Source organism: Argiope bruennichi, chromosome 2 (genome assembly GCF_947563725.1).
Source record: "Argiope bruennichi chromosome 2, qqArgBrue1.1, whole genome shotgun sequence".
Taxonomy (NCBI): Eukaryota; Metazoa; Arthropoda; class Arachnida; order Araneae; family Araneidae; genus Argiope; species Argiope bruennichi.
This window is the reverse complement of record NC_079152.1, coordinates 73,864,947-73,891,385: the sequence shown is the minus strand read 5'-3', so window position 1 is coordinate 73,891,385 and position 26,439 is coordinate 73,864,947. Positions and strand designations below refer to the sequence as shown.

The following is a 26,439-nucleotide window of genomic DNA, read 5'->3' as shown; positions in this document are numbered from 1 at the left end:
CATTATTGCAGAATACCTGAAACTTGTGTACATATCTTATGACACATATAAAAAACTTTTATGTAAATTGTATTTATTATATTGAAAAAAATAACCTTATTTAAAATTCTCTTAGCTCTCAAGCACTAAGTATTACTAATAGCACTAAGTTGCGTTAATCTATTACAAACTGATTAGCTTGAAGTATCTTGCAATTTAACCTATTAAATTAAATATAAACTTAATATATTTTGCTGATCATATTAAATAAAGTTAGAAACAAATATGTAAAGAAACTGAATATAGAACAAAATAATGCATATTATTTAAAGAATTTTATTCCATTAAATTTCAGAAACATACATAAGTTCTGAATGAAGGATAAATATACAATAAAAAGAAGACTACACAATAAAATTTTCATAAAACAAATAAACCATCTTTTCATCATCACAAATTTTCCCAATAAATCATCTTTTCAGTTTCCATTTAAACTATATTACAATTCTATTTACAAATATCACAGCAATAAAGGCACAATGTTAAGACAAGAACATTGCAATTAAAATCTACATAAAAATTAATTAGTCATCACTGTATATAACAAAAAAATGAATAATTTACTTTTTCAAAGTAATTACTTTTTTTTTTCTTTTGCAATTATAAGAAATATATACAAATAGGAAAGAGGGGGATTACTGTTACTGCAGTCCATTTTAATGCAGTCATTCTTTTTTCTTTTTTTCTTTGTTGTTTTCATTTCACTGAATTAAACAATGCTATTTATTTCCATTCTTCTAAAATTTTGATTTAAAATAAATAAAAAAACTTAACAGAATATTATATTGATCAACTTCTCAAATATTTGATTACTTGTTTCCTTTTAAATACAGATTCCATTGAATAAAACAGAATACATATCAAAGAGTATTTCAATTTCTAATGATTCACAATCAAATAATCCTTCAATTTAGTTTAATTAGATTAATGCCCATTTTATAGCTACATGAACATTAATTTGAGATGAGCATAAACATTTTGAATTGTGCTCAGACAATGAGGATAACTCTTCAAGTAATATCTATTCCAAATGTCACCACACAAGTGAGAAGACATTTTTAATAATCTTTTATTTGTAAAGATGATCTAGAATGATTTTAGGCATTTCAAAATACTTCATTCAATCTAAATGAATTATTAGTTTCCACATAAATTTATATATAAATAATCTAAGAATATCATAATTTCATAAAATAGATTTATAAAATTATTACAATTTTAGAAATGCAGATATAATTTTATCAGCGATTTATTATTTTTTTGGTATATCACAAAACCATTTAAAAGAAAGTGCTCGAAATTATTTATTTAATATTAGAAAATCAGAAAAACAATTTTGCTTTCTTTCATTTAATAAATAAGACATCACACTGACAGTGTCAATGAAATAACAATTTGTATTTGCAACAGCTTATTCTATAAATTTTCATCATCATCAAAAGGAAAAGACTTTTTTCCATAATATCTTCTTAAAGAGACATGGAATGTTGATTCTTCATATTCAGGCCATGAAGAAAATTGATTGAAAAGCATCAGGAGTTGTTCTGGACTGAGGTCACCAAATCTGGTAAAAACATTCATGCCTTCTTTAATCAATCGTGGACCACATGAAGGAACCCAACCTCTAAAGTAAGAAGTATAAAATAATATTAATTCCACAAAATAGATTTAACAAGAAATTATGTTTATAAAGTAATGAAATAAATTATTGCAAAAACCTACTCTTCTTTAAAATTAAAAGACACATTTTCATTTTTTTTTATGTCAGTAATAATTCTTCAATATAAATGTGATGTACTTTATAAGCTTTTAGACAATCACAGTCCAATCATATTCTGCTATATTAGGCAAATCTTTAAATAATACACTTCCGTTTTTTTTCCCATTACATATTTGCAAAAGTATTTTAATACCCATAATTATTAGGAAGCATGTGCCATTATTAAAATATACAGAATAATTTCATAGCTTTTATCAGAAAATGCTAAGCTTTGTGACTGAAAATAGTTATTTGATTTCTGAATGCAAACCAAAAGTTATAATTTAAATTTGCTTTTTAAAAAGTTATTATTAACCCAGACATTCTGCAATATCTCTACCAATTAATTCAAAAATATTATTCAAGATATTTTTAAAATATCATTAAATGTTATTTCACCAGGAAACGGATAAAATGTGATTTACTAGTTTGGCATTTAAAATTATAATTAGCACAAATTGAAAGTAGTAAGTTTAAATCATATTAATAAATGTCAACCACTTTTGCAATGAGAAAACATCATTTTTATGTAAAAAACTTTTTTTAAATCGAAACAAATTTATTTTCTACTATGCAAAATTACAAGAACTAATTTTATTGCTTATGCTTTTAAAATATACTGAAATATAGGCAGTTTTCAGTTGTTATTAAAAAAATCAATAGATTTGACTTTTTTTAAACATTAGTGACCTTTCATAAATTTATATTGGATGGATTTCATGGAAAATAAGTCAAAGACATCAAAGCACTTCTAATAGTTAGCAAGCAGTAGAAAGAATGAGATAATTCTTTGTTATTAATATAAAATTATAAATTAAATAACAAAAAAAACAACAAAGGATAAACAATTATAAATTTTTCCATAAATATACAGGATTTCAAGCATTACAAAATTTAAAATTTTTAAATGCTAAATGTATAAAGTATAATATGCATAAACCGTTCACAGAATGGTATAAAAATGGATAAGCATCTTTAATACTTACTCCATAGTAGGAATAACAAGTCCAGTTCTCTTAACAAGAAGGTGTCGAATAAAAAAATAAAAATCTTGAAGTTTATTATTATTCACAAGTGAAGAAAATAAATCAGATCTTGGTATGAATTTCACCAAATAAAAATTGTTTTCTTCATTCTAAAACAAAATGAGGCACAAAGAAATGATATAGTTAGCATATTTTTAAAATTATTATCAAATAATATCTATAATATTGAGTACATTTTTAAATAAACAGAGAATTTCAATAAATTCAAGAGTAAAAAATAATCTTCATTAGTTAATAAATATGGGAAAATTAACTTTATTTCATTTAATCATTGCTGTCCGAGCACAGAATGTAATATTTTAGGAGATATTATATATCAAAGGGAGGAGAAATCAAGAATACATTTAAATCAAATTTCAAATGTACTTGCTAAAAATTATTATTTAATAAAAAGAAATAGAGCAATTAAAACCATACTAAAAAATCAAAAAAAGCTAAAAAAAAATTCCTTCAAATCCAAACTAATTTAAAATTCTAACTATTTATAGAAAAGATTCTAATGTTTTTAAAAAAAAACAAAAATTAAAACAAATATAAACTAAATAAAAACTAGAGGAATTTGTACATAACTCAAAGTAATTTTTGAGGGAGGGAGGGGGGAGGAAGTTGTAATTATTCTGAATGCACTGAAGAAATGAGCAGGCATGAAGCAATTGCAGCTCAGATATTCACAGCTCAGATAAGAACTAGATTATATGCATCAAAACCCCAAGAAAAATTTCAAATCCTAACTATTGTACATCTAAATGCTTTACTTTTTTTAAAAGCATTTTGCATTTAATATGTATAATTGTAAATATTTAAATGTTAAATGCTATGAACATAATTATTGTTGTCACATATGGTTCCAAAATTCACAGTCACCATGCTTTTTCAGCTTCAGTTCATTTGAATAGTTTGTTAGAAAGATATTTCATTTTGTTTTCTCATCTTGAAAGTTAATTTGGACAATATGTTTAGAACTGTGGCCTTAAGATGCACAAGCAATTATTTATGCACTTCCCTTTTAGTATTCCTTATCTTTATTATGCTACTTTTAATTTATGGTGATGATAAATTACGTTTACAAACTAAATGATAAAATTTATATACTAAATTGACATTTATTAATCATACCATTCAAATGTATACCAAAACATTATACATGTAGCCTATTCTGCAGTCATCATACATAAATTTAATTTTAAAATTCAAAGTAGAAAGACACTTATTAATTTGTTAATGTGAATTAAGGTTTGAGCATTCAGTCATTTTACTATTTAAAAGTTCTTAAATATAGTTATACATCTAATATTATTCTGAAAACATGTTATGCTAAATAATTTAATTATTTATTAAATAAGAAATGCTAACTTTAATATAAAAATGTATATTACAATACAATATGTTTGAAACATGAAATGGTTCTAGAAAAAAAAGACATGGGGTTTAATTTTTTATTCTTATTGATTAACTTTCAGTCATGCTTAATGTCTATTTGGAATTAATACTGAAACCTATATATTATATGATTATCAAAGCTTATTTTCCTAAAGATTATTGACATATTTTTCTGAAAAATTATTTTAAATACTAATTATTGTAATCAAGTCATAAATCAAATGTATATATTATTTGCAATAATTAATGTAATTGTATTGATGTTGATTATAGTGTTATTATGACAAATTTTTGCCTTTTATTTCAGTTGCACTTTTTAGTTATAAATTGAAATTGCTGTTACAATGGCATAATATAGGGTCAACAAGGGTGTACAGCTGTTCCGATGTTAAGAAGGCAATATTTTACATTTGTAAAGACAGTATTAAGCAGTATCTTCTAACAGAATTTATCTTTGCTATAGTAGTTTGAAATTATTTTATAAGTTTTGATTTTATTTCTTATTTTATATTCTGAGTCACAAATACATTTTTTATTCCGTTATTTGTAATATTGTTCGTGTGTTATAGTATATGATAAAATAAGATACAAAAATATTGGCATAAAGCCTGTTCTTATAGTTATGTGAATAATTTAAAATATTTTGATATTCTGAAAGCTGTTATAAATGTGTCATTAAAGCAGAATGTTTAGAAAACGATTTCACTTTGTGATTAGTTTTATATAATTTACATTCATAAGCAGTTCTAATTAAATACACTTATCCATTTAACAGTATTCTGAGTATTTAAAAGCTTTAAAACAATTTCATCATGCCATTTCTGTTAATTGTTGAAATTGAAAAATATCAACAATTTTAATCATTAGTTCCAAAGATTTCAAAGGCAACAATATATTATTGACTATAATAACTTAGGAATGGATTGAAAAAAGAAAAAGTAATTAAATTAGAAAGAATTGAGAAGAACAAAACAGTAGAAATAGAAATGATAAGAAAGAGAATCTATGAATTAAATAAAATTAAAATTAATAGAATTGCAATGCATTATTAAAACTAATATATGGATATCCAGATGCTGAACAATTTAAACTTGAAATGCAGAATTAGAAGTAGAACTGCAATGCATTATTGAAACTAATGAATGGATGTCAGATACTGAAGAACTTAAATTTGAAATGCAGAAGTTGATTCTAAATTCAGACTTAAAAATGATACCTCTATTTTCTTAAATTTGTTTAGTAAACATGTGAGATTTCTACAAGTTTTGGAGTTGCTTATATAATTGCAATTTGAAAATATAAAACCACAAAAATCCTTACATGAACCGCATGATGAAAACAATTCAAGATTATCACTGTTTTGAAGATATTTTCTTAAAAGGATTCAAGATAAGTATTGATTCCTTTAAACAACTCTTTATAATTTATTAGACAAAAAGCTAAATCCATTTTGAAAAATTATAATTTTTATCCCAGACACCACTTTGGAAACTGGATTAAAACAATAATAGTTAATATGTTTAAAAAAGCTCTTTAATCCTATTTTAATAGGTAAAATCAAGGAAATTTTTCATCAGAATTTAAAGGTCATTAATTAAATCCTGTGAAGGTGGACAAAAAAACAACACCATGAAAGAAGGAAAATCAAAGAGGAGGATTTTCTCAGTAATAAATGCAGTCCAAAAAGCATATAAAAAATCTTGATAATCCCAAATAAGAAGAAATGTCTTTTCTTCACAAGTTATTATACACAAAGGATTTTTGAATTTAAATACCAGAGATAATAATGCATGCAAGTTACTTCAAAGAGATCCATTTTCATCTCAGAATTTTTAATCAAATGACAGTTAACAATTTTAATATTAGTGAATTCTTTGATACCACAAGTGTACATACTGCAGTTGCACATTCCAATGAAACAAAAACTTTACAAATTATTGAAAGAACAAGGGACTATTTTCGTAAGTAATAAGTAACTCAATATAATTAATATTCCACGATGCAACAATGGAAAAATGGTATTTCCAAATTGGCCATCAATCTAAAAAGCTTATTAGAATTAGCATGGAAAGCTAGATACTCAATATATATTCCACTATTTCATTTCTATCTTGATATTTAAAAGTGGGCAGTGAATAAGAATGAAAAACCTGGGGGGGGGGGCTTATGATGTATTCTAGTAAGGTATTCACTGAAAGGATTGGAGCAGAGATGGCATAGAACACTTATAAAAGATTAATCCAAAAGAATGCTAATAAAAGAATATTGTTACCACATTCCTTTTTTTGTATTTTTTTTTTTGTAGTATGCAATGACTGTGAATGACTAATTTTTCTACAGTAAATATTTCTGTTAAATTTTTTTGATATTTTTGAAGTTAGAGGAACATGCTTCTTAGTGCAGATTTCTCAGTATATATTGTATCCAGCAAAAAAAAAAAAAAAAAAAAAAAAATGTTTTCTCAGTGATAATCTTTATTGAAAATTTTCAATATGCGAAAGCTGAAATTCAATACTGTGACGTTGAATAGAGCATTAACCTTGAGTGCTTATATGTATTTTATCTAAAATAAGTAGAAATTCTAAATAATAGCTGGAGAGAAAATTGATATTTTATTGATGAAATATGAAAATATTTCCATTCTGAATTGAAAACTAATATTCAATTAAAATGGTTGATGGTTATTTATTTATTTTTGAGTTATCATTATCCTTTAGCCTATTCCTAGCAAGAAAAAAGATTCTAAATAAATAAATTTATATGTTCTTTATATTTACAAAAATAAAAGAATGCAATACAGTTCTAGTGATGATTACATCACTGATGACTTACATTCAGTGATGATTAATCCAATATTATTAACATGAATCAGAAATATCCACTAAGCAACAAAATCATCAATTTTCATCTCCAAATATCCTACAGATAATGTACCACACATGTGTGCTTTACCCATCCCCTTAAAAAAGGGGGTCAGAGCTAAAAAGACAAATAAGGAAGAAAGAAACTTCCAAATAAGTTTTTTTTTTTTTTTAATTTTTTGCTTTTTGTTTTGATCCATCAGAATGAGGAGGACTGTGATGAACGTACATGTATTAGTATTGCAATTTTGTGCTGTGAAAAAAAAATCAATGCCTAAACCTTAAATTTAAGACACAAATATTAAAAACAAAATCTAGCTAAAATCATAAAGAGAGTTGTACCTTTTTTTTACCATGACGAGAAGGGGAAGGAGAAAAAATATCAGGAGTAAACTAAAAAAGTAAAATAAAAATATAATTAATAAATACATGCTAATTATAATCAAAATAAAATTTATTTATAGTATTACTCTTCAAATGCAATATATGAAATAGTTCATTCATTTTGCAGGAAATTTGGTACCTTAACAAAAAAAAAAAAAAAAAAAAAAATCAGCAGTCTAAATAAAGAGAGTAAAATTTAAATTCAGGTATTTTAAAGCACATTAGGTATCCAGATTAATCTAAAATTCAAAGATCACAATGATTTTAATGAGAATCCATAATGAAAATCATTATTCAAAAGAATAAATACTTTTATCAGCAAGCAATATTTTACTTCCCATTACAAATTTCATTGAAAATTCAAAAGTGTTTAAACAATATTATTTTCAAGAATAAACAAAAAACTACCATATTTGGGTATCTATCAAAATCTATCCATTATTATACTTTACAAAGAGTAATAATAATAATAATAATTTGGAATCAAAAATTAAAGCAGCACTATCACAATTAATTATCACAGCAGAATGCTAATTTTAATTCCATTTTATTAGAGAGCTGATAGGAAATTATATGAACACAATAAAATTATAAGTTTGGTAAAAGGTGCAAATTGACAAACTTTTCCATAATGAATAAAATTTATAAAAGTAATAATTTGCACTGCAAAGTTCCACCTTCTTGTACTGCAAAATGAAACGAAATATAAAGAAAATGCAGGATATTTAAAAATTGCATTAATTCTGCGTTCCGAATTCTGTTATAAAAAAACTTAAAAAATAGGTAACAATTTGTTAAAAAAAAAAATTCAAATTATTGAGTACAATAAACAACAGATCTGCTTATTTCTCTAAAGAATAAGAAATTCTAACATTACTATAGTTAGACAATAAAAGTTAAAAGCTAAATAAGGAGAGAGAAAAAGAGGGCTCAGATAAATTTATACATCTAATGAATAAAGCTTAATTTTTTTACAAGCATTTATAATTGTTTCAAATAAAATATTTAAAATTCATTGAAGAAAGCAAATTAAATTTTCTATGCATCATAAATTCACCTTATTCAAAACAGAAATTTCAAAAAACGACCTGTAAAGAACAGTAGACCATCGGTATATAGCAAAATTTTCTTTCGGCTCTGCCATCAAATACTAAAAGGAAAACAGATTATGAATAGAAATCGATATTTGTACTAATAAATATAGTAAAAGAAAAATGTAAAAAATGGAGAATTGAATAAATAATATCTGGGGTATCTTTCAAAACAACATTTTATTGCTGTTTCATATACCAAGATTTAAAAAAAAAAAAAAAAAATGAATGTATTATGTATATTTATCAAAATGCATAGAGACATCAAACTGTATTCTGAGTTATAATATTGAATGAATATTAGTTATAAAATATTATGACTGTTCAACAGAGATAAGTAAAGAAATTTATTTATTAATTACAATTAAAATATAATTAAGTTTATTAATTATATTTCATTAAAAAATACAAGAAATAAAGAATTTGATGCTATGGAAAACACTAATCTTACCCTCCAACTTTGATTATTAAGTCATCAGTAATGCTTTTTATAAATGTAGTACATTTAACATAGTGTCAACAAATTATTGAAGGAAAGATACTTCCAAAGAATTAATAATCACCATATTTTCATACATTATTCAAAATTATTTAACAGGCATTTATTATTAATTAAATATATAAGTGAAAAAAAAATTTAAAAATCATACAACACTTTTTTTTTCTGATCAGACAAATTATTTATGAGATGTTTACAATTATTTTTCATTAGCAATTATTTTAGCTGTTTTGAGTCACCATTACTCAGTTTAACATCATAACAAATTTTAATATACATTTTTGTTACAGGATTAACTCCCAAGTTATTTTTTTTTTTTTTTCATGCTGGAAGATTATGTTTTCTAATTTTTCTAATTATACAAAAAATTCTTTCACTACTAGCAATGCTGTGAACAAGAATTTTGGAAGAAGATATTTTCGATGGATTTTTGTCCCTCCCCCCTTTTTCTTTTGTAATTTCAAGCATATATATGTTTTTTGTAATTTTCTGTAATTTTTCACCATATATATGTAACTCCATAATTTCTACAGCAACTATGGAAATTCCATAGCTGTTAGAGTGTATGAATAAGAAAATAAAAGAGCATAAATAATATCCTGTAAATGATATTTTAACATATTTAATCTTGATTAATACATTTTAAAAATTAATTTAAACATATTTATTAACTAATTTTATTTCATTTGACAAATATAGTAATAATTCATTTCCTTACCAAATATTCTGAATGAGATAGTACAAGGAAAAGTTCACAGCGGCCATAAAAGAATATGGAACATCTGTTTGATAACGCAGCTAATAAAAATCTGGAAAATCTAATACTCTTCTTGTTAGAGATGATAGAAAAAATTCTAAAAGGAGCACCTAAAAAAATATTGCAAATTTATACAATATGCACAAATTGTACATTTTAAAATTTAACAGCTGATAGCTTCAAATATAGTTTTTAATTTAATTTTATTTAAAATCACATTAACAACATAATTTTAAATTTTATTACAATTAAATTACAATTTTAAAATCTTTTTTACATTTAATTTTAAAATTGCGGTAATGCCAATTTAGTAAAGAAAATAAAAAATAAAATGTTAAGATTATAATTATATAACTATTTGAAACAGTTTTATTAAAAAGATTAGAAGAAAATTATTGTGCTTGCACATTACTTTTTAAAACTTAAAAATTTTCAGAAATTTCAATTATACAAAAACATATTTGACTATTTAAAAATCTTTTGGATCAATGCCACCTCAAATGAACATTGCTAAAATACTTTTCAACACTATTACATTGCAAAAATATTATGGGAAAAAAAGGCAGGAGAAAGAAAGAAATAGAAGAAAAAAATAATAATCAAGAAACAGAAATCAGTGTAAGCAATAAAAAGAAAGAAGTAATTTCATTGGGTGCTGTTTCATTAGAATGAGAATCAATCAACAGCCATCAGTTTAAAGATAATTTCCAAATGTGAAATGTTTATTTCTGGAGATTCTACAAATGAAAATATATCTATTTTAGATTCATTGCTTTAACAATATTATCTTCTCTTCAGGTAACTGAGAGATAATGTCTACTCACATCCATTTATTTGGCTTTAATATTTCTCTGCTCTCAAAAGTTAACCAAGATAAGATTAAAATTAAATTTCCCTGTGTAGAAAGTTAATCCATTTTTAACCATACTTTTAGAGTTTAAATTATTTTAGACATTTTGTTAATATGCACTCTTCTAATAGATCATAAAATAGTTAGTCATATAATATTGAAACTTTAAATATTTTGTAACATACAGTTTATATTCACAGTGAAAGAAGGCACCTATAGAGTTTAATTTAGAGAATATATATGGTTAAAGAATGACAGAGAAAGAAGACAAACAGTTTTTATAAATTCAGAAAGGGATTATATTCTTCAATGATTATTATATGAGAGAGAGAAAAAATGCTTAAAAATAGAGATGAAATATAAAGACCAAAATAAACATGAAATAAAATATTATGAAACAATTTTGAAAATTTATACAAATTCAACAACAAATACAATAAATGATAAAATATCAAATTATATTAAACGGAATTATATTTTGCCTAAATTATTGTCTTAAAATTTAAACTTTAAAATGCAAGATAATTTTATATACATAAATTATATGGCATTTTTATTATTGTTTTATTTATATTTCAAATTTAATTGAATATTAGAATGTAAATCAAATTTCAAGATTTTGTATGATAAAATATAATCTACATGTTGATTAAAGTAACTGCATTTAAAGATTGTGTGAAAATTGAAATGAGTATACAAATTATTACTTAAATTTACTTTTTATATTTTCACATACAATAAAACTTCTTCTTGTTTATGTTTTGTTTATGTTGTTTTTGCAATTGTCTATAGACATTATCCAATTCTAATAGTATTTTGAAATGCTAGTCACATGTAAATTGTATCACAATTATTCAAACTGTTGGTAAATTTGTTATGTGGCATTAAATTGTTAACATAAAATTATTATTCATTTATTAAGTTTAAAATAAATGTCTATATTTCTGCATTATTAAAAATTAAAGCATTTTTCCCAAATAATTTTAGTTATAATTAAAATATAACACTAAATATTTACTTTACCATAAGTTAAAAAACAATACAAAAAAATTTTTAAATTTAAAATCTAGAAAGGCAATTAGCAAATTCGAAAGCTTATTAAAAATGATATATAAAATTCTGAAATAATATTCATTTTTAAAGCAATGTTCCTAAGGAAAAAAAGTTGATTGACATGCAACATCAAACAGCTGCATTAAGTATAATTTTTTCATACAATAGTGTATATTAAAATGACTATCATTGCAATTACCTTCTTCCCAAGATAGCTTTGGAACATCTTTGAAAAAGGCATCTAAGTAACTAACAGAATCATCATCAAAAGTTTTAGCTTCTAAAGATGGTAAAAACAGAAAATCTTCTTCAATGATTTCAAAATTACTATGCTGTTTAGAAAGTTCCTAAAAAAATAAAGAAACAACTAAAGGTTTTTCATTTTTTTTTTTTTTTTGTATTTGCTTTCAAAGCCAAATATATTATTAATTAAAAATGAATTTAATATCCTCATATATTAGATAACTTAATTAGTTATCTGATCCTGTATACCATTTTAAATCGGCATGTTGATTCAAACTGAATGATTTCAACAGAAGATAAACTCTCCAAACGTTTGATACATATTGCCTTAGCAAGATGGCAGAAATTTAATTTTTATGACACCCACCCAATATAGCATGATTTATAAGTCAACTATATCACTCACCTGCTGCACATAGGGAAAGAAAAGGCACTTGGTGTTCAAGGGGGCTGAGAGGAATTGCAAAGATCTAGATTGGGTGAACTAAAGCCCAAAATATCAATATCACATCATTCAATACAATTAGGCTAACTCTATTACATAACAAATGATTAATGAAGTACTGAGTTATTCACAGGTGGTTCTTGATCTATATTCTAGTAAGGCAGAATATAGAAACAGTTAGGAACATGCTCTTTCAATGAAGACAATATGATGAAATACAATATCTCTGCAACAAAACATACATACATCCAAACATACTACAGTTGATAATATTATAAAAGATATTTACGAGTGGAAAATCCTGTTCATATTATAATATGAACAGGAACACAAACTTTTCCATGGCCCTAATTTCAAAATTATGCCTGTTAAATTTATCTATCACATAATTGAGATTTGTTTTTGTCAGTAAATACTAGTCTGCTTTAAAAATTTAACATCTTAATAATATTAACCAAATTTACGAGAACAATGTCTATTTTGGTTTGCCAGTAACTCTCAATTCCTGCACCTAGTGAATTGCAGAATGTTACATATCTTGCATCATATGAATGCTAGTGCATATTAAATCTTTAGCTGATATAACATTATTACAAATCTATAATATTATTCCTTTGCACAGTTAATTTTATAAGGAAGATAGCATACATTAAAATACCTGTAGAACTAAGTCAATGACTTCCAGCCTTATTGACCATTTGGCAACAAAAACACAACTTCACAAATACATGGGAATTTTGGCAATATCTCAATTCAGAATCAAAATACAAAATACTTCTGATCATTCGATGTTCTGTTATGTGAACTATAACACAGCAGACCAAATATGAGAAGTAGAAATTGAGTAAATTCCCTTTTAGGAATATTAATCTCCAGAAAGTTTTCTCTAAGTGCTTTGTCATGCTACAGTTGCTCACTAACAATCTGCAGCTGCTTGTGTACAGTTGTATTTTGCAAGCTTGTCTTTGACTGTGTTTTGTTGCCTATGTTTCATGTTTTCCTGTGAAATAAAACATCATAACCTGTTATCGAGCTTAATGGATTTTTTATTGTGCCTCCCCCCCCAAACAATATGTCGAGCATTTTAAAAATTATTAAAGATCCATTAAAAAGGCAGCCCTTCTGCTCAAATTGTCCCACACTCCCTAGGATGTAAGGATGAAGAGCTTCTTAAGATACTTGGTTCAGGAGCGTCAATGAACAATAGCCAGGAATGATGGATAAAAATGTAAAATTTCCTTCTTCTTAAAAAATCTTCTTAATAAATAAAAATATTTTATTTATTACCAATATTCAAGAAGAAATACCATTTCCTTATCTACAAGCCTAACAAGCAATGAAAGTTTATAAAAAAAACATGTATGGTGCATTTAAATTCATTAGAAAATAATGACACAAGATAACTTTTTACTCACATTCCTGTTAAATCAACATATATAGCAAATATCAATTTTGGCCTGTTTGGATAATTAAAATGAAAAAGAAATCTACTCATATACCCAAAATTATTCATTGAAAGTGGAAACAATGGAACAAGGCTAGAAAAAATATGTTCATATTACAAAATGCATCATTATTACAAAAATTAGATAAAAAGCTGAGCATCCAAATAAGCAATTTAAAATGCAATAAATGTTTTGTTAAAACCTGATTTTATGTTAAATTTACCCAAAAAATGTTTGACAGTCTCAGTTTAAAATATACTTAATACATAATATCCAGTCTCCTATTTATAGGAGATCACATTTTATTTCTGTAGCTTAATGGATATTTTTTTTTTTTTTTTTGCTTTCTTTAAGAAGTTTACATATATTCCACACTATTAAACACTTTGACAGAGATATAGCACTCATTAACTAGAACAGGGATGGCGAACCGATGGCATGCGACCCAATATTTTGAGCACACCGCCAATCAAAACGGTTTTCATTTTAGTTCAAAATAACAAAGTTCACTTTGAAGTATTACGAAAAAATGCAAATGTTCCCATTCCATTTAAAATTTCCCATTCCATTTAAAAAAATGCACACATATTTGAAAGAGACTGTTAAAAATTCACTTCCTGGAAAAGAAATTGATTTGAAAAATGATTGACTGATGAGTAATGAATTGAAAAATGAGTAACTGATGGTGCTACAAATATGATGAGCAAAAAATCATTTCATTAGTTTATTTCAAATAGACGTAGGACATTTGATTCTTGAATTCCACTGCATTATTCACCAACAAGCCTTTGTGTTCTAAGAATGGTTTAATATCTCTTGATAATGTAATGGCGTTAGTTACAAAAAGAGCCAACCTCATATTCTCGCAGGCTTTAAATAAGTGAAAGTTTGAGACTTTGTTGAATGAAGTCAGCTCGGTGTACAATGGCTTACTAATGTATAATAATGTTCAGTGGTTGAGCCGCGGGAATGTACTTCAAAAAATATTTGACTGCTTGAAAGGAATCGGACTATTTCAGCAAAATAATTGGAAAATTGAGCAATATCGACAGCTGTTGAATGTTATGTGGCTCTCAAAATTGTTGTTTTTTACAGACATATGCCAGCATTTCAATGAATTGAACCTAAAGCTTCAAGGCACAAGTAAAACAATTATCATCATGATGGATCTCATTCGCACTTTTGACGCTGGATTGCATGTTTTCAGGAATGATATTATTACAAAAAACTACAAATACTTCCTAAATTTGAAAAAAAAAAAAATTTAAAAGATTTAGATGTACATGAGAACCCAGACGAAGAAAAAGTTATTAAATTTATTTCCGTAATTGATTCTTCAATCAAGGAATTTTCAGAGAGATTTTCTCAGTTCAGAGAATTATCGGAAATGCTCAAGTTTATTATGTACCCTGATAAACTGAACTTGTCCCAATTTGATTAGTTGGAAATTGAAGAATTTGAAATGCAACTGATTAATTTCCAGTCTAGTTCAATATGGATTCAAAAATTTATTAAAACAAGGAAGGAGTTGATTGAAACAGAAAGATTAACAAGCAATATAAGTAAAAATGCAATTAATGAAATTTTGGAAGCATGGAATTCAATTCCAAACACATTTAGAACATAGAGAAGCTGCTCATTCTATTTTAACCATATTTTCATTTACTGCGAGTCATCTTTTTTCGAAGATCAATAACATTAAAGACTCTCTTAGAAACTGTTTGGCAGATGACTCCAATTAATCATGCATTCTGCTAAAATTAACATCTTACAGTCCTAATATAAGTTATTTGTCATCTAATCTGCAACAACACACTCAGGTCACTTTAATTTGAATTAAACATATAACTAAAACCTTTACTACTATACAGTCAAAATGTATTTTTTTGTATTAAATAAAGAGTTTTGAGTTAGTATTTAGTTTTATTATTTTCCCAATAATCACAAGTCAAAATTATTTGACGGCATGTTTATACCTCATTAAACATTTCTTTAGGAAAAAATGGCATGTTGATCTATAAAGGTTCGTCACCCCTGAACTAGAATATAAAGTCAAAAATGTCATAATTTAGATTTTTTTCCCCTTTATTGGGGGTGAATGTGTTTGAAAAGTTTTTAAGATAACGCAAGGAAAGCAATTTTTATATTTTAAAATTTTGTAATATATATCATTAGCAAAATAATAATAATAAATAAAATAAAATGACATTTACCAATTTTTCTATAAAGTTTCTTTAAAAAAATCAAAATTTAACTGTATTGCACAGCTTAATTTATGCTTTAAATTAAACTGAGCTTTAACAAACTAATCAATTTTCAGAATGATCAGGATTACTATGAAAGTTGACATATTAAAAAACATACAATGATGCTGATTGCTTGCACAATTTCAGCATATAGAGAATAAAATTTTTTTAAAAAAATTAAAATTTGGATGTGCTATTGTCATGTTTGCCTTCTTGTAATGAAATACAATACCCTGACATCAATGGTTCATAAAACCTTACTAGGAAATGATTTAAATTATTTGCTGCTATCTTTAGTTGCTAGTTCCTCAAACTAAAGGATAACAAGAAGTAAAATGATGGTAAATATAAAGTATTATGGGGATTTGTTAGTTAAAAATAAATTGCTTAAAGTTTAGCAAGTTTTACTTCCAAAAGATTTATTTCTTGATTTAATTTTTTTTTATTTTTATAGACTGCACTTGTTTTGTCTTTTTACAAGTCTTTATTAACAAATTTCTAAACTGCAGATGTACTGGTATTTGCAAAAACAATTTAAAGGCATCAACAATGCTTGGGACATCTGAAAAAAGTAATGGGCAATTTTTTAAAAATAAGTAATAATAATAAATTATGGCTTCTCCAGCTGAAATCTGATATCCTTGTATAAAGTCTGATGGGAATTTTTTTTTTTACAGAAAATTAAAAGGCAACAACAATAGAACCAAAAAAAATGAAACAAAAGGAATGAGAAACACCCTCCATTAGCTTCATTAAAATAGGTAAATGTTTTTCACAATAAAAGTTTCGTGTAAAAAAATGTTATTACAGTATATTATACAAAAAGAATTGTTAACTTAAACAAAAGGAAAAATAAAAATACATTTTAAAAAATCAGTCAGAAAACATTAAAATAGATATCTTTATTATCTGAAACTATCTTTTCTCGTTAAAATAAATTTTATTCTGCAAATAATTACTTGTTAGACATATTTAATACTCGGTTTTCTTAAAATCTGTGATTCTTTTTGTTATTGTATACTTATTTCAAATGCAATTTTGTTAACTATCCCGACAAAGTAGTTTTAAAAAACAATTATTTGTGCATCTTATAAAGCAGATGAGGGGTCAAAAACAGTAATATACAATCAGACAATGAATGCTTCAAAGAAAAATGTAATGAATTACAGAAATACCTTCAGTTCAGACAAAAAAACTTCATTCTTTTCAAATACTCGCAAACAAGGAACTCCTGCCTTTAAAAGAGCCTTTGATAGAACACCAGGCCCTTAAATATATAAAAAAATAGAAATAACTGCTTCTATAATAAAAATAATAAGGGGAAAAAAAGGAGGAATAAAAGAATTTTACAATAATCTTACCAGGATTTACTTCAAATACATAACCATCATCCCATTTTTCACATAAATGATATGCAATGATATCTATAAATATATAAATTTCCTTCTGTCACTGTACTATGCAAATTTGCTTAAAAATAAAAAGAAAAGAAAATTGATAAAAGGAGGAAGATTATAATATATAGCATTAATCATAAAGACCATCATATTGATAAAATACACTATATTAACTTCTGATATTACAAAAAAGAAGTAACTTATGTTATTTAAAATTATTCCTTTCTTAATGTGGATTTGAAATGCAATTAAATTTTCTGATCGAAAAGATCAGTCATGGACTTTGAATATCAGTTTCACTAACAGTAATAGTTATCTAATAATAAAGCAAATTGTATTGAAATTTAAAATAACCACAATAAGATGGCTTATTGTTTATAAGTCAAATGAAAGCGATCTCTATATGGCAAACATTTATTTTACACCTCACTTCTTCTATGATTATTACTCAAAAATAAGACTTCTAATAAAGAATTACTGCATGTTTTATATACATTTTTATAATTTCCATCTTTCTTCTTCATAGTATCAAATGATTTTTCAAAGCTATTCACAAACATTTTAATTGAATCAGTAGGCACTAACATACTAAATGCATGGCATGACAAGCATAAGTTGACAATAATACAAAACTTTTGGCAATTTTTCACAATCAATCAACAGAATGTGACTAATATGCAATCATAATGAATAGACCAAAACTGAATCCTGTTTAAAAAAAATTCAAATGAGCTAGAAATGCATAACAGGGGACAAAATAATTTTCATTGTTTTGCTTAAGAACTTTATAAAAACTGCAAATGTAGAACTCCGCAAAATCCAAATGACTATCATTACCAAAATTAACGTTTTCCTCCTTATCATTTGTTATATTCAGATTTTTAATTTCATCGATAGCTCCTTCATTTACAATCATTTTATTTTTTTAAAAAAGGAGCAACATTTTCCAATAATTGGGCATTAAATGCATGCCACACTTTGGCTTAAGTGCATGCTACTGGATTGGCGAATTTAAACTTACTGTATGTAATTGGCGAATATAGTCAACAGATTAACATGACATCTTGAGAGATTGCTTTTAACAACTAATCATTGACACCTGCTTAACACAAAAATATTAATTTTCCTTTAAATCTATACTAATGAATCATCTAATTTCTCCAAGCAGAGCCTGCCTTCTCTATGGGGCATGGGTGCAAGAAGCCATTTGGGACCCTAAGTTTTTGTGAAGTAAAATATATATATATATATATATATATACTAACGCATATTATCAATGCATCCTTATTTAATGCGTGATTTTGTTTTTGGTAATACATCAATTTTTTGCAATCGATCAATTTTTTTTTCTTTCTCGATGCTTAATATAGCAAGTGCATTTAAGCATTCTGAACACATGTTTTACCAAAGATAATTCTTTATTAATTTTAGTTTACTGAAAGAGTGCTCAGCACTTGCTACAGTAACTGGCTGCGTAAAGAAAACTTTTTAAACAGTGAATACATTTAGAAATAACTCATTATAATTATTATTTATTACGTATTACAATATGTCTTGTGTGTTATTTACATCTCTTTCATTCAAAATCAAATCCCGTAGCAAACAAATTTCCTGGATTAGGTTTTCATCTACATCTTCGTTATAAAACTTAACAAAGTTTTTGGAATATTTCTCTAATTCATGTTTTTCTAAAAATTTTATATCAGTGACTAATTTGAAATCAAAAATAATATTTAGTATACTTTTAAATCTATCTTCTATTTGTACAATAACAGTATCAATTACAGTGTTAAAAAATAACACCTAAATTCCTATTCCGTGTTTTTTTATAACTTTGTCTTCTGCTAATTGGAATAGAATCGTTTTTCGTCTTCGGAATAGTTTTTTGGTTTTAAATTGGAATATATATCGTCTTTCGAATTCTTTTTACAGGAAAATGTTCTGAAATGTCCAGATTATGTGCCAGCACTTTTACTTTGTCTAAAAATGTGTTAAATTTTGTTCTTAGATTTTGGATTTCAGTTTTAATTTTATTGACTAAATTGAAAGTCGAGTCAAGAACAATTGTTTTTGTTTGAAATAGTTTATTGATAGTATTAATTTTGGGCAATATTGTAAACTATACTATTAAACATAATATAAATGGCATTTCTTGTACTGCATCTAATAAACTTTTATCTAATATTTTTTGATACCGCTGTATTATAATGACTTACATCAATAAATTCTTCTTGAGCTTTACAAGTTTGTTCAAACTGTGTATATACAGCTTTAACTGAATCTATTTTGGCTTCCCTACGAGTGTCACATAATGGTTTAAGAGTGATGTTTAAATGCTTTTGTAGATGCAGAAAAGAAGCAATATAAGCATTGTAATATTCCAAAAAAAAATTTGTACTATATATACTGCTGGAAGCAGCATCCCAAATTAATAAATTAAAGGAAGGTGATAGGCAAGGCACAAAAATTGCATGCAGGTTTACAGAAAGTATTCTAGACTGTACACCTTTATATTTCCCTTTCATGCTGTTACCCTTGTCATTTGCTTGCCCTCTACAATTCATAATATCTAAATCAACTTTGCTTAATCTTTCCAATAGAGTTTTTGCTACTCCTTCACCAGTCAGATCAGTTACTTTAATAAACCCTTTAAATGACTCATTTATAGTTAACCTGTTCTCTTCAAAATTTACATATCTAATAATGATTGAAGTTTGTTCCTTATGGGAAATATCAGGAGTACAATCCATTTGGATACTATAGTACATGGCTGCTTTTGTATTGTGTTTAATTTTGTTAAGGACTTCATTTAATGATGCAGAAATAATTTGTTCTTGTGACCAATGTGGTAATTGATGCACAATTCTATTTTTAGTATTTATTATTTCGTTTATATGATCCATTAGCACAGGATAGTATTTTCTTAATAATTCAATTAAACTAAAAAAATTCCCATTATTAGATTTACCTATTATTTCGTGGGTTCCTCGAAGTGGAAGATTATTGCAGCTAAAAATAGAATCGTATCTACAATTCTTTGAAATAGTAATTTGAGTCATACCTTTTCCTTACTTATATTAACTTCATTTGTTTTTTCAATAGTCCAACATAAATTTAGTCGTTTTAATAATTATTTCCAAGCAATAAATGAATTAATATAACAACTAGATCGTTCATGATCTTGGATTACATTTGACAGCTTTTTCCAGTTATTATAGCCATCTATAAATCGTGGTTTGGTCATTCCTCTTCTTTTTAGAAAACAGTAAGCAACAAAAACAAAATACGGAGGCTTGCGTCTTTGAATAAATTAACTAGCTGCAAAGTTGAGTTTAACCATTTGGCATTTTTTTAAAGTAGTATGTAGTGGAAAATGATCTACCTTCAGCAATTTTAACAAAAACTCCTTTGTGATGCACAGGTCCGATTTTAACACAAAGCATTCTAAATTTATCAGTTATAATATTTGGCCATTAACCAAGATCATTTATACTGTCTTGATCATATTTGTTACTGTCATTTTCGTCACTGTTTTCGGATTTGGTCACATTTATATAAACACAAAATTCTTCAACAAATTTCACCATTTTAACATTTTTATTGTTAGACTGTGTAATTTACTCTGAACTTTCTTCTCCAGTTGAAGTTTGAATTGTAATTTCTGAAGTTGAAGCAATTTCTTTGCCAGAATTACTTCGTAGCCAAGGAAACAGATCTACTTGTGACTTCTTGAAGTTTAGCTTTTCCTCTTTTTTCTTTTCTGACAATTTTCTTTTTTTGACGCCAAGAGGGATATTTCCTTAGTGTGGATATGGTTATATCTAACAGTATTAATCAGTTTATAGAATGAATTATCAAATTATTATATGCTATATCATAAGCTATTATTTAGTAGGTAAAGTAAGTCATCTTAAATCTATTTACCTTATATTAACAATATTTTGCACACTTGCACAAGACTATAGTATATACTATGAACTTAGTATATATCCAAATCCACCAAGATCCTTAGTATATATCCAAAACTGCTACATTTAAACTTCTTTCTTAATTCTTTTCATTCCAGTCAAGGCTGGTGAAACAGTAATGCAATTTACATTGCTGGGAGTTGATCGTTTAAATTATCTTCATTTTACTTTTTGTTTGAGCAACTTAATATAAACAAACATAATAGCACACATAAAAAAAATGTTACATTAGATGCAGCAAAGTATATAGTTGATGATTTACAAATCCATTTGAACCTCAGCCTCGACTTCTGGCCACTGCTAGCACGCAGAAGTTGCGCCTCTCTTTCTTAACATGCTTGAAGGGGATTTCTTTATTCATAAATCACCCCCCCCCCCCTCCTTTATAGGCCTAATAACGGCATCAGTCGAAGATCAGCCAGCCACATGGAAACAAACTTGTATACTTTCAGTATGTGTAAACGCTATTATTGTTCAGAACAGTATTTTAATTCTTAATCATGGTAGGGCTCCCCTCAGCCGCGGGGCCCAGGTGCACCCACCGCACAACCCAGATGGCCGGCCCTGTTTCCATGTCTTTTATTCTAGAAGTATAGTTTATTATAAAAGAAGAAAATGAAAATCTATCTAATCCTAATCCTCAATTTAATATACACTGTATTTATGAAAAATTCAAAAACTAATAATGCAATTTCATTTCCTACAAAGAAAAGTTTAAGTGTTTTATTCTATTTTTTAAAATCAATTTGCAATATATATTGCATTTATTAATGATAAATGATTTTGATAGTAAAAACATACAAAACTTAGAAGAAAATAAGCAATGTTAAATATGAAATGTCAGATGTATAATTTGAAATACATAAAAATAGACTAGACCATGTATATTAAAAGGGTTGTAAAAGCATTTAAAGAAAAAAAAATTATTTCAACATTTTTTAACTCATTAAAAATCAAGATTTACCAAAGAATAAAAAATTATCATAATAAATGGAATCAAGCATAATGAAATAATTCAAATAAGAATAGGAATAATGGAGTAGGAATAAAAGGAATTGTTTTAATCCTAATAAATCATTTATGTTGAACTTTTTGAACATCAAAATTGATTACTAGAAACAAGTTGTTGAATATTATAACTAAATACTATCTTATACATCACCATTACAATAAAGCATATTTTTGAATTTGACAATCAAGAAATAAAATTTATTGCAAAATTAATACAATAGCCATAAAAAATATTTCACATAATAGTATTTATGAATGCTATTTAAAAACTGAATTATCGCCAGTAATTATTTAATAGTTCAATATTAGAATGCTCAAACATCAAGCAATAGTGTTTTTTTTTTTCCCCCTTCTTTTTTTGTGCATGGTTTATGTAAATAGGGAGGAAATAATTATGAAATATTCACACAAAACAAAATACAGCTCTCAAGAAAATTTATTATAATTTTTATACATGATAGAAAATATACAATGGGTAAAAAAAGTTTCTGTACGGAAGACTAAGATATAAACTGGCATAAATTCTAATCTTTGCTTTTTATCTTTATAAACTACTTATATATTGTTAATACGAGTCTTTAAAAGGGAGTTTCATAATAAATTTCTCTTTTTTACAAAACTCAGCAAGTCCGTTTGCAATTTTCAAGATAAATGATCAAGTGTCATGCAAAAAAAGTTTCCATACGCAATATGCAAATTCCTCCAGAAGTGCTCTGCAACTAATCCACAGTAAATATTCGAAGTTTGATGGTTTGTCAGAGTGAAGAATACAAAATAACAACAGTTGTTTAATTCCAATCTTTTGCTGATCGTCTTAAAATGGAAATTCAGAAATCCATTCGAGAGTTAGAAATTCAGTTGCGAAAAAATGGATTATTTATGAAAAAAAGTCAATGAAATGACTCACAAACCAAAGTCTACAGTGCAGTATATTATTAAAAGATACCATCATGTGTAAACATTTGAGGATAGAGATCGGTCCAGAAGAAATCTGAAGTTAAATCGCTAGCATAAAAGAAATATCATGTGTAAAGTGCAAGATAATCCCTCGGATTAGTGCACCTCAACTTGCAACTGATTTAATGTTAATTACAACAGTAAATTCACATCTTAAATTGTGAGAAATGTCATTTAAAAAAGGTTATAATGGATGTGGGGCCCATAAGGAACCTGTTATAAGTCTCTGCTACAGAAAAAGCATCTCGATTTTACAAAGAAGCATATAAGCAAGCCTCTATCTTTTTGGGAATCAGTCCTTTTTAGTGATGAATCAAAATTTAATATCCATATGTTAGATCATAGGTTCCCAAAGTGGTCCAATTGGACCCCCAGGGATCCATAGGGGACCACACGGGGGTCCACGTAGACTAGAAAAGGAAACAGGGGTTCACAAGTTGTAAGTGGGGGTCCACGAAAAATTTTCTGGTTTCCATAATAAAGAACAAAAATTTTGGCTTGGATTTACCTATCAACGTAGGCAGGTCATTCACTAGGTAGGTATATATTCGAGGCTACCTACCTAGTGACACATAATTGAATAGAACAAAGATAATAGTACGAGTATACACCACTTGTACTTGCAAAGTGCTGCCCGTGCGCTCGCTCGTAATTTCGGATTTTCTTGGTAAATTGAAATTAATGAAGCAAAATATTAGTCGGTGCGAATTCTCCCAGTTTCCGCACTAGTCACAGAAAGAATGTCTTGATGAGGATATTTAGACATACGCTTAACATTTAAATACCCTACATGATGACTTCAAAAATAGATTTGAAGATATTCTGACGATGGAAATACACCATGGATCATAACCCCATTTGATGAAATGGAAGAGGCAAATGTAGTATTACAAGAGGAGCTACTTGCGCTCAGCACCAACGAGGAACTGAAGGTAAAATTTAAAAAGGGCTATCAAACATTTTGGCTGCAGGAAGAAGTCCCCGAAGAATATTCTGGGCTGTGGGAAATTGCTAGAAAATTTTTGACAGCGTTTCCCTCGTCATATCTTGTTGAAAGTAGTTTTAGTGCCGTTACCAACCTGTTAAAAAAAAAAAGAGCAGATTGAACATCACAGAACGGGGAGATTTGAGATTACTTCTTACAAAACTGAAGCCAAATATTGATAATTTGCTGTCAATTCATCAAGTACATCCGTCTCATTAAAAGTATGACTATTTTTTATTGTTGATTTACATTTCAGAGTTCATTGTTGATTTTTTGTCAATTGTTGATTGTTTGTAATAATAAATGTTTATAATTTTGTATAACCACAAGCATTATTTTAATAAAACAAGAAAATGTGCTACTTTTTTTTTCTTCATAACACCCCCAATTTAGGGTGATATTTTTTAGGAGTTTTGGGAATACAGTAGAAATGTAGCAGAAGGGAGTCTACCAAAAATAGTAAAACTTTGAAAGTGGTCCACGAGAAAAAAAAAGTTTGGGAACCTCTGGGTTAGATGGTCGAGTTATGATCTGAAGGGAATCAAAACAGTATATGTTACTTAAGAATTTATGTGGAACTCTGAAGCACGGTGATGGTTGGAATATGGTATGGGGCTGTATTAGTGCTGCTGGTGTTGGATATTTATGTTTTATAAATGGAAATATAGATAGGTACATACATCTTGACATTCTAAAACAAAATGTTTTAACCAATGCAGATAAACTGTCCCTTGGAATGGACTTTACTTTTCAACAGGACAATGATCTTAAACACACCTCCAAGATTTGTCAAGAGTAATGTCTATAAAGATAAAAAACAGCTTCATAGGCCTCCCCAGTTTCCCGATTTAATCCTTTTAGGACATTTATTGGAAGAAATCGGACATGAACTAAAAAAAATATGACACAAAGAACAAGGTTGAACTCAAAAGGGTCATTCAAGAAATTTGGAGTAGTATTTCTCTAGAAACAATAAAAAGAATGATGGGGGTTATGCCACAACATTTGAGAGAAGTGATAAAGGCCAAACGAAGGCTTACCAATCATTAAATGCAAGTTGATTAGCATGAAAAAGGTTTTTCATGTACTATGTAAATACTGTACGGAAACTTTTTTTTTCCTAATTAGTGGCATTATTTTTTATTCTTTCAATTTAAGTATTTAATTTTCTTCAGTTTTTTCCTTTATAATATTCATAAATAATAAATGAAATTATGTTAAACCAATTTTAAAATTTTCATTTTTCAGAACAAAATATTTTGTGCCAAAAATTAAACTTTTATTAACAGTCATAGCTGCGTACGGAAACTTTTTTTACCCACTGTATATGTTGTTTTGGTAAATGTCACATCACAGAAATAATAAGAAAAGAATTAAATATCACTTACAAAGCATAATCTATTAAGCTGGTTTTTACTTACCAGCACTAATAGGGTCACTAAGATAAAAGTAATCATGTTGTTTCAAGCGTGATGATGATTTTTTGTCAAGTGCGCCATATGCACTTTGTACGTCATATTTATTTGCTTTTGACAGTTTTTTGCCTATACTCGCATTTCGAATGAAGTTCCAGCTATTTGTTTTGTAAAAATGTAAACAATGAAGTAGATGAAAAGATTTGTAAAACATTTGAAAAGAATTTGAATACCGATGAAACATGACTCCTCCAAATTTTTGACTAATACTTTCATTAATTAAAATAAAGCAGTTCCTTTTGAATCTTGAATATTTAAGGGAGAAAATTAAAAATGTCCATGGCGGTTTCTCATAATAACATTACAGTTCAATTTTTTCATCCAAAAATTCATTTTCTACACTACGAAACAGATGTTATTTTCAGTGAATATTTAATGGTCGATGTTCGAAATGCATGTTTGCTTTTCAGCCACTCTGTTTAAAACTGTAAAATTTGAATATTTTGAATTATATTTCAATCAAGATACATTTCCTTTTACGATAACTTTCAAATTTAGAATTCAAAACAAAATATGGAGAAAAGACATGTAACGAATCTCTATTTCAT

The 26,439-nt window shown here is 26.8% G+C and overlaps 1 protein-coding gene across 2 annotated transcripts; it reads right to left on the bottom strand.

The window, feature by feature from the left end:
- Positions 1 to 1,325: 1,325 nt before the first annotated feature.
- LOC129961828 (dimethyladenosine transferase 2, mitochondrial-like) lies at positions 1,326 to 26,439 on the bottom strand. Of its 2 annotated transcripts, XM_056075408.1 has the most exons (10): positions 25,838 to 26,439; positions 17,460 to 17,522; positions 17,274 to 17,365; positions 12,369 to 12,446; positions 11,919 to 12,066; positions 9,778 to 9,926; positions 8,527 to 8,619; positions 7,428 to 7,478; positions 2,785 to 2,933; positions 1,326 to 1,663 (listed from the first exon to the last, which is right to left on the bottom strand). In XM_056075408.1, exons 1-10 carry the CDS (start codon positions 26,073 to 26,075, stop codon positions 1,456 to 1,458), a joined length of 1,269 nt encoding a protein of 422 aa, XP_055931383.1. In that variant the 5' UTR covers positions 26,076 to 26,439; the 3' UTR covers positions 1,326 to 1,455. The 2 variants fall into 2 exon arrangements, with proteins under 2 accessions (XP_055931383.1, XP_055931384.1); XM_056075409.1 differs by lacking the exon at positions 12,369 to 12,446.

Excerpts from the sequence above, each read along its gene's own strand:
- LOC129961828 (XM_056075408.1), bottom strand. The coding sequence starts at position 26,075 with ATGTTTCATCGGTATTCAAATTCTTTTCAAATGTTTTACAAATCTTTT. Across the intron at positions 17,523-25,837 it reads TAGTGACCCTATTAGTGCTG|ATATCATTGCATATCATTTA; the intron begins GTAAGTAAAAAC and ends ATATATTTATAG. Across the intron at positions 17,366-17,459 it reads TGTATTTGAAGTAAATCCTG|GGCCTGGTGTTCTATCAAAG; the intron begins GTAAGATTATTG and ends TATATATTTAAG.